Source organism: Apis dorsata, unplaced genomic scaffold (genome assembly GCF_000469605.1).
Source record: "Apis dorsata unplaced genomic scaffold, Apis dorsata 1.3 scaffold_577, whole genome shotgun sequence".
In the NCBI taxonomy this organism is placed as follows: Eukaryota; Metazoa; Arthropoda; class Insecta; order Hymenoptera; family Apidae; genus Apis; species Apis dorsata.
Window position 1 is genome coordinate 548,113 of NW_006263787.1, and position 8,923 is coordinate 557,035.

At 32.8% G+C, this 8,923-nt stretch overlaps 1 protein-coding gene across 2 annotated transcripts in view; it reads right to left on the minus strand.

Annotated features, from left to right (window-relative positions):
- Positions 1-343: 343 nt before the first annotated feature.
- Positions 344-8,923, minus strand: part of LOC102676571 (cilia- and flagella-associated protein 298) — an 85,972-nt gene continuing 77,392 nt past the window's right edge. Inside the window, exons 7-8 of one of the 2 annotated variants that reach the window (XM_006621066.2) lie at positions 8,732-8,923; positions 344-808 (exon numbers count right to left, since the gene is read on the minus strand). In XM_006621066.2, the coding sequence (XP_006621129.1) occupies positions 745-808; positions 8,732-8,923 (256 nt within the window). In that variant the 3' untranslated portion in view covers positions 344-744. The remainder of the gene's footprint in view (positions 809-8,731) is intronic. The other variant, XM_031513081.1, reaches the window with a different exon arrangement.

The window sequence follows — 8,923 nt, forward strand, 5'->3', positions numbered from 1 at the left end:
AAAAAGTCTGTCACAAAATATCGTTATATATCTCTATTGGATAATAATTAGCGCGTACACGGTGTGGGACAGTATTATGCGATAGCGTTGTGGCATATATTATAATATTAAAACATTCTTTCTCTCTCTCTCTTTCTTTCGCTCACTCGCTCGCTCTCTCTCTCTCTCTCTCTCTTTCGCTCTCTCTTTATTATTTCGTGAAACGAATCATCCTGAATCATCCGAATCAAAATGGGTTAAATCCGTAAATTTTTACGCTTTTGAGGAGAGAACGCCGATGAATTTTTTTTATTCCTATTTTTCTTTCTTTTTTAAAATTCTTTTTTATAATATATATATATATTTTTTTTTTAATTGGACGCAAATCGACGCCCGTTCCTTTCGAAACTCTTACATTTGAGCATCGTGCACCACTGATTTACTCCGTGGTATCCGTGGAAATATCTGAAGCTACGTTTGCCATTGCGATTTCTTCTTTTTCTTTTTCTTCTTCTTCTTCTTTTCTTTTTTTTTTTTTATTCTTTTAATTCTCGTTCTCCATTTTTGGTAGTCGGTGAGAGAATATTAGCTGTATTCGCGGTCGATGACTTGAATAAGCTATGTTGAAGAAAAATTATTTTTCTTTTCGTCTCTCTCTCTCTTTCTCTTTCTCTCTCTTCTTCTTCTTCTTTTCTAGATCCCGTTCTTGGGGCACCGCTTAATGCGGTTTCCAGGAGATGTTGTTCAAACCTTGAAAGTGACGCTTCAGACTGCCGCCGTCGGCCCAGGGGGAGTCGAGATACTGGTCGTCATCGTCTTGCTCAAGTTTCTGAAACAGATATATTTGTATTAGTCAAACGTGTCGTCGATGATTTGTGTGTATATGTATGTGTGTAAGTTTATTGAGATTATTATTGAAAAAAAGCAAGACTACTCGAAGCGTTCAATGAAGTATTTCTTTGCGGATAGCAAATTATGATAATAAATAATAATAATTAATTACCTTTAGAAGAATAGAGGGCTATAATATGTAGAAAGTGTAAATTTAAAGATTAATTCTCTTTCTCCTAGGATTTACAATTTTTTTTTCATTTCTACTTTTCCAGTATATATTTACCATATATTCTTTTCAAAGGGATTGAAAAAATGATTTTTAAAAAAAAAATTTTCTTTTCAAAACGAACGTTTTATGATGTCTCTATAGTTTTATTATCTCGTTTGCATGTCATGAGAATAATTTCATCATCGATTTGAATAACGTGTCTCTCAGAAACTCTTGGAGATCTTTAATGCCTGTAAGAAGCTCATCGACGATGAGGATCGAGATATAATCCAAGTTTGCCGATGGTCTTAAACTGTTATCCAGCAAATGAATGCTCCTCTCGTAATCTCATCTCGAATACTAGGTAAGAGGACCAAGGAAACTCCATATGATCCATAAAAAAAAAAAAATTCATTTTCGGAGTAATATCAGTTAATAAACTCTCTCTATTTTACTCGTCCCATATTTGTTCCAAATTTAATATTTCTCTGTCCTAGTTTTTTCTTTCTTTTTTTAAATTAAGAAAGGAAACAAAATTCACTGGAAAGCGATTCATGAATATTAGAAGAGTAATTGTTTGGGGACAATAAGCCACGTTCGCACAATGGAACATCTAATCTATTTTTTAACATGTAACATTTAAAAGCACGATGTAACTTTGCTCATTTGACGTAGAATATAATACGTGTAACCACGATAAATTTATATTTTGAATAACTATAGAAATAGATTAAAATAAAAATTCCATTTTCCTCTCTTTCTCTCAAAATACATTCACAATAATAATTCACATATCACTAATCGAATCCTCAATTTACCGCTCTCTTCAAAATTTTACACGACGAAATCCCATCGCTCATCATATGCGAAATGAAACGGATATGAAACGAATATATCGAGCACGAATGAAAAATAAAAAAAAAAAAAAAGGAAAGAAATGGCGCGAAGTTAAAACGATTAACCGTTTCGAAAAGGTGACACACCAGATCCTTTATAATGTTTATCGGGCGCATGCTCTACTTGCTGTTCGCATCGAAACCAGACCAACGCAAAGTGATGCCGTATTATTGATCAAAATGTGTACACGGCGTTCGACGTTGAAAATCTTCAAAATTGTACGCGGTTATCGATTATCAATTCGCTCGACAACACGTTATTTCCTCTGGTAATGTTACACCCGTGCTCGATACGTCGATCGAACGGAAATTAGAAGGTAGTGGCGGAATCGTCGAATTGGAAGAAGAACGAGAGAGAAAGAGAGAGAGAGAGAAAAAAGGGAGAAAGGGGGAAAGAAAAAAAATGTTTAAAATAAATGTTTGAAATGGGATAGAGTGTGTAAATGTAAGGAGGTGGTGTACAGGCAAGATGCCAGAGCCGAGGCCACTTTAACGTTCAACGAGGACAACGCTATCGATCGTGTTACGCTAACGAGCAATTTCATATATTAAAACACGTATTTTATTATATCATAGATATTGAAAATGTTCAGATGTTGGATCAGTCAATGATTGGACGATTTTTTTTTTTATTATTTGACGAGTTTTTGCATGTCCAAGAGAGATTTAAGATCGTTTGATTTTTTTTTTTTTTAGAAAGGATGATTGGTAAATCAATCGATGATTATGACTCGTTTTTGAAATTATTAAGAGATACGTCATATACATTTTGTTCATGATTGCTCGATTCTTATTTTTAATATTAAATTTTTATTCGATAATTATTTATAAATACGTGAATGATTCACTGCGTGATATAAAATATATTACATAGAATTTGACTTTATCTAATCTTTAAAATTTATACCTGGATATTTTATTTTAATTAAAGAAAAATTATAAATGGCAATTTGTGACATCTGAGATTTCTTCTGGTTAAATATTAATTTATTGTAATTTTCAATTACAATATTAATGTAAGGATATATTAATGATGCAATTTATCCTTTGATATCCAGGAGTGAATGACCTGTGACACGAGAAATATTTAGTAAGCCGAAGAAAGTAGCAGAGTTTGCAATCGGTCGGACAGAAAAGGGATAAGAGCAGAAAGAGAAGGAAATAGAGTGAGTTGGAATTATAAGCTGGGGGGTAGAGGTGGTTAGGTCAGAATCGATGCCTGGGTCCTTGCTTAGCCTCGTAAGTGACCTCACTCACGCATCTCATGTAGAGGTAGATTCATAATGATAGTACGGTTGATTTCATCGTAGATTAATTATTCTTGGTCAGTTGAGAAAAATAAGTCCAAGATTATACTTTTTTTTATATGAAAATTATTCTTTTTAATCTAAGACTGACATTGAGAAATTATAATAAAATTAGAATCTCAATTAAATGTCTTTTTAAACTGTGTTAATCATTGTTCTCTGTTTATACATATATAAATAGAATGACACGTTTATATTAGCGCATCATGCTATAATAATTGAATTTAATGGATAATCTTAAACAAACACGTGAATGTGTATCCAGAAACAAGAGAGAACCTGGTATTGTCGTTTATGCATCGTGTTTCTGGTTGTCACAAATAAACTGATGTATGGTCTCGTATAATTTCTGATAATATACGACCAAGTTTGATTTAGATTAGTTAGTTTAACGAGTTGTAAATAGAGTTGAAGATTAACTAATGGAAAAATATAAATTACTATGAAATGATAAATAATCACAATAAAAATTAAATTTAAACTTTATTTATAAGGGAATATTTCAATAACGATCGATCTTAAACTTTGAGTCGTGATAGATGCAAAGACAATTTTCTATATTAAATGAAACTTGCAACTTTTTTTCTTCAAACTTTTGGATAATAAATATCTCAAAATTGGATAAACTATAATATTTTCATTAGACTTTCACACAATTAATTATTTGTAACAAATATGCCTCGATCTTTCGAAAAAAGAATTCAATTGGGAATTAATTAATAGTATCGTGGTCAAAATTAATTATGCGCTGCACTTCGAATTCTGATACGTACAGAAGAGAAATTGATTACATTGTGGTAGGTAAATTGATCATCGTGGGACACCGAAAAGCCGATGGGAATTTCTAATTAGCATCAATTCCAAAAAGCATTCGAATCTTTAATGAACAGATCCAAATCGAGCGTTGCCTCTTTAAGGCGCACCATTTAAACAAAATTCAGACTTCGCATCAAAAATCGCTACATTGTTTTTGGTTTCGATTCGTGACTGGTATCGGTTTATTAATACTAATAAAAATATCATCGAAATTCTACTGTGAATTTAAAGGATCGATTCAATTTAGAAATACGTAAAATGAAACTTCAAAGGGCGATGAAAGTGTCAATTTCATGAAATTTGTTCCTGTTTTAATTCATTTTGAAACTTTTGGGTCACTTTGATATCGTAGATTATCTTGAAATTTCTAATACATATTGGCAATCTCCCAATATAAAATAAAAATTACTCTTTAAATTAATTTGAGTGAAGCGAAAATTTCTAATAATATGTTCATTAAAATTTTGAATATCCTATTTCTATTAAAAAAGAGTTAATTTAACCCTTTATCGATTGATACGAAATTGTATAATTACGTACAGAGAATAATAATAAAAAGTTGTTTAGATTTTTTACTTTGAGGTTCAACTACTTTTGAATTCGATTGTTCGCGTAGTTTGCACGACAAGTAACCGTGAGATACCCTTAAGGAAAAAAACTCTTTGAAAGCTTCAGTAGCAGTTTTTGGCAAGCCGACAATGCTATTATCTTTCCCCGCTTTGTTCGATCATCTCCTTTCTGCACGATACCTTTTCTTTTTTTTTTTTTTCTCAATAAAACTGAAGAGGTAACAATGAACCTGAAAGAAAAGGTTCTCTTCCCTCTGTTTTATCTCTAAAATGACGACTAAAAATTCGACGAAACGTAATTTTCTTATATTTGTAAAATTTAATTTTTTTAAAAATTTAATTTGTACGAATATTAAATTGGACATCAAATCTATTGGGAAAGAGAGATATCAATAATTAATTTAATTCTTCTTGTTCTATAATTTATCGGGCATTATTGATGATTATAATATTTAGTGAAATATTCTTTGTAATAAATTACGTATCTATATCTTGGTTTCCCACGAAATCTCTGGTTTAATATCAGAAGACAAATATTCACGTTCATTCATACATTGTGCGCGCGTACGACGAAGATGCATGGAAAGGAATTTCTAGATATTGCTTGGAAAATACAGGTTTTCTCAAAAAGAAAGTTCGATTCGATCCTTAATGCATGATACACAAGAATAAATGAAAATATGATAAAATATGAAAAACTGTATATAAAAAATAAAATTAATTCATGTGAAATTTTCCATGGATATTCTTTTTCTCACTAGAGAAGTATTGAGAACTGTATAAAGTAACACAAGTTTTGAATCATTCTATAGTAATTCATCGATTTCACAGACTGCAAGACGCCACCTTGTTCGTTTTCCATTTAAACACACCCTCTATGGAAACATGAAACTCAGAGTGATGCTGAGACTTCATTCCATTAATAGTATATCTAGCATTGCAGTTACCAAGTTTTTGAGCATTTCATCAGCATGATGTTCCATTCCGTATCATTTCATCGTTATATTTTTCGAGAATAATTTTTACTGAATTCTTTTTTAAAAGAATGATATATGAATTTGATTGAAGTGTGTAAATTGAAGAAAAAGGTTTAATATCTGTAAAGAGGATTTAATGACTATGATTATATTTTGTAAAATGATAATTTTTAACAAGTAAATTATATTATGATAATTATATGACAAATTTATTTAATAAAATTACTGATGTTTTATATAGTTTGATGTATATCTTGAATAATATAACATATTTTCTCAATATTAATTTATATTTGAAAATTTTTCTTGTTTTTTTTTGTTCTGCATAAAAGTCTATATAGTCTACTCATGACAAAACAAATAGAATGAAACAATCATAATCAGACTAATATATTAATTGAAAGATTATAATTTATTAATTTTCAAAATAATTCATTTAATCCAAGCCTATTCTAGAAATTAAAATTCTCATTTAATTGAGAAAATTTCGTGATATATTTTACTATATATTCTTACTTACAATCCCTCTCGAACAGTGAAAAATAAATCATAATTTCCGTTCATGTCAGCGCTCTCGTATAATTCTTTCGAGTCAAAGCACCCTTCCATTTATAGCTCAGCTCGGGAAAAACTCGGGCGACTCGTAGTCTGGCAAATAAAGTTTCCTATTACTACGTCAACTGGAACTTCCACTATTTACGCGAACTGCGTAATTTCATACTTTCGTAATTTCACCACGAAGATCGAGCAAAGAATCGTCCAGTTTTCTCATCTCAGTTAGGGAGTTATAATCGACGAGGAAGAAAATCGATGAGATTAACGTTTCTTAAGAGGAAACTATCGTGACCATCTATTATACAAGACTTTGCAAATTTATGGAGTTTATTTTTGAGATTTAAAAAATCGAAAAAAGAAGAATTCAACGATTGTTGAAAATAATCTTTTTCTAAAATTAAAAATAAAAAGAAATAAAATTTCTTCAGAAACAGAATTCTTCCAATTTATATTAAGTCTTTCCAACACTATTACTCTATTGCAATTTCTCTATTATCCCACCAACTTATCAAAAATTACCTCCATTCAAAATATTCCCTCAATATTTCTTTTGTTACCCAAATTACGATGATCAAACGTGCAAGTATCATAAATGTAAACCAAAAAACGTCAACCATCGAGTCAAACTCGAACCATCTGAAACTCGAGAGACAGATTCGCTTCAGATTCGACAACTTCGATAGACACGAGTTTAAAAACTGGCGTACAAAGGGTTAAATCGTGTACAGGAAGTAAGGACCGGATCGATCGTTCGTGAAATTTCGAAGCTCTATAGATCCGATTCGGTAGAAGGCTAATCGAATTCGGTGCTGCAGCGTTCACGTTATCCTGGTGATAGGATATCTTCGGTTTGTCGCGGTCCAACGGTGAAATTGACCGCGTAATCATCCGATATCGGCGCTTTATCGAGCTCGGTGACCGTGCACTGTGGATATTTATACACGATACCGTGTTTTATGCCTGTTCTCGGGCACAAAGGCCGCTCGATAACTGTTTTCCACCACGAGGACTCCTTCCATTCGACGCTCTCCGCATCCGGTTTTTTGATCACCAGTCGGAGGAATCTCGGATGATGATTTCACGGTGATCGAGTCGAAAAGCGTGCGAGTTAAATGCGAGGAACGTGAAGTTTCGAGGAGGGGAGGATAAAAAAGGAGGATAACGTTTTTGCAGATTTCTTGATTGATGATGGAAACGTGTTGGATGTTGGATCTTGCTGGCGGTGTAATTTTTTTAAAGGTTACATCGGAAGGGTTGTATCGGAATTCGATAAAGAAATTTTCTTTATAGATGATGCGGATACAATGGTGATGAATATTTTGTTCCTTTTGTAAAGGAAGGAATATTTTCTTGTATCGAATATAACAGTTTTCGATGGAAGAATTTTTTTTATATTTTTAAATAGAAAGGGAAAGATACAGAATTCTTCGTGACACGCGTCAATAAAAATAATATTGTCATACTTATTTCATCGATGCGACAAAACGATAATATAAAATTCATCAAGGAATTCAATCTCTATAAAGCATCTAATCCACTTTAAAGTCCTCGTATAGAAGGTTGTTGCAAGCAACAATGGGCGTAATTGCGAACATTCTGCAGGATTATAATTTTCCAGGTTTCCTATTTTCATTCGATGAATAGAGGGAATTATATAGTTGGCGTCAGTAGTTCGAAGTTTCCGTCAAATGGAACGGCGAAAACTTTTAAAGAACATCAGCTTATGAATTTCTTCAAACCTTACGCGAAAAGGCAATTAAATGTTGCATAATCACAATTTGAATATTTCTATTCTGTGGCACGTAAGTAGCAGGCAAGTTTTATTCGATTATAAATCGTGTATAAATCTTGATGTTGACACATTTTTTTTTTTTACAGAGGAGGAGTAAATTGCCAGGAAAATTGTTCATGCACGATCTCGAAATCTCGTTGTTAAAACGATTATCTGCTTAGAATTAACGATTCTTTTAAAGCACCTATTTTCTGCTGCTAGATTGACCAGAAACCCCGGCGGTTTCAAATAACGCGATATTCTGAATACCAAGGTGAATCGCCTAAAGCCATCCAAGTGTCCCATTAACAACGTTTATTTTCGTTTGACTGAACCCTGATCATTAGCTGTGGCTAGTAACATTATTACTCGTAACAACGGGAATAATGATATTCAATGTGCGCCCTTTCGATAAATTATATTTTCGATTATAAAATATTCTATCTGTACAAGAAATAGAGAAAAACATATGGAATATCTATTTTTCACAAATATAATCGATCATTATTTTCTTCCCAGAGAAATATATATAATTTCTAATCAACTTAATGAAATGAATTCAAATATCATCAAACTTCCAAACATTCCAAACAGAATCCTTTCAACTTCAAACTTCTTCGAACCAATTCTTATACCTTTCCACAAATATACACTTTTTTCTCCACGGAAAAAGAAAATTTTGCAAGCAGAATGAGAGGAGGCTAAGAAAAGAGAGAGAAACTAAAACACAATTAAAACAAAACACATAAGAAAGGAAGAAGAAAGAAAGAAAGAAAGAAAGAAAAGAAAATGCTTGAGATCTGTCGGGTTAACGCTTACCCCTGAATGGAGTACGAGTTTGGTATCCCATCCAGGCTTTCCCTGCTGATGTCGTCGGCCATGGCGACCTTCAGCTGATGCCCAAAGCTCGCTAGGTCTTCCCTGAAAGCCTCGCTGCCGGGCGTAAGGGCGCCGCTCGTCAGTGGCAGGGGTGTCGCGTTACTCCCTTCGCCCTCCCCGCCCTCCTCGCCC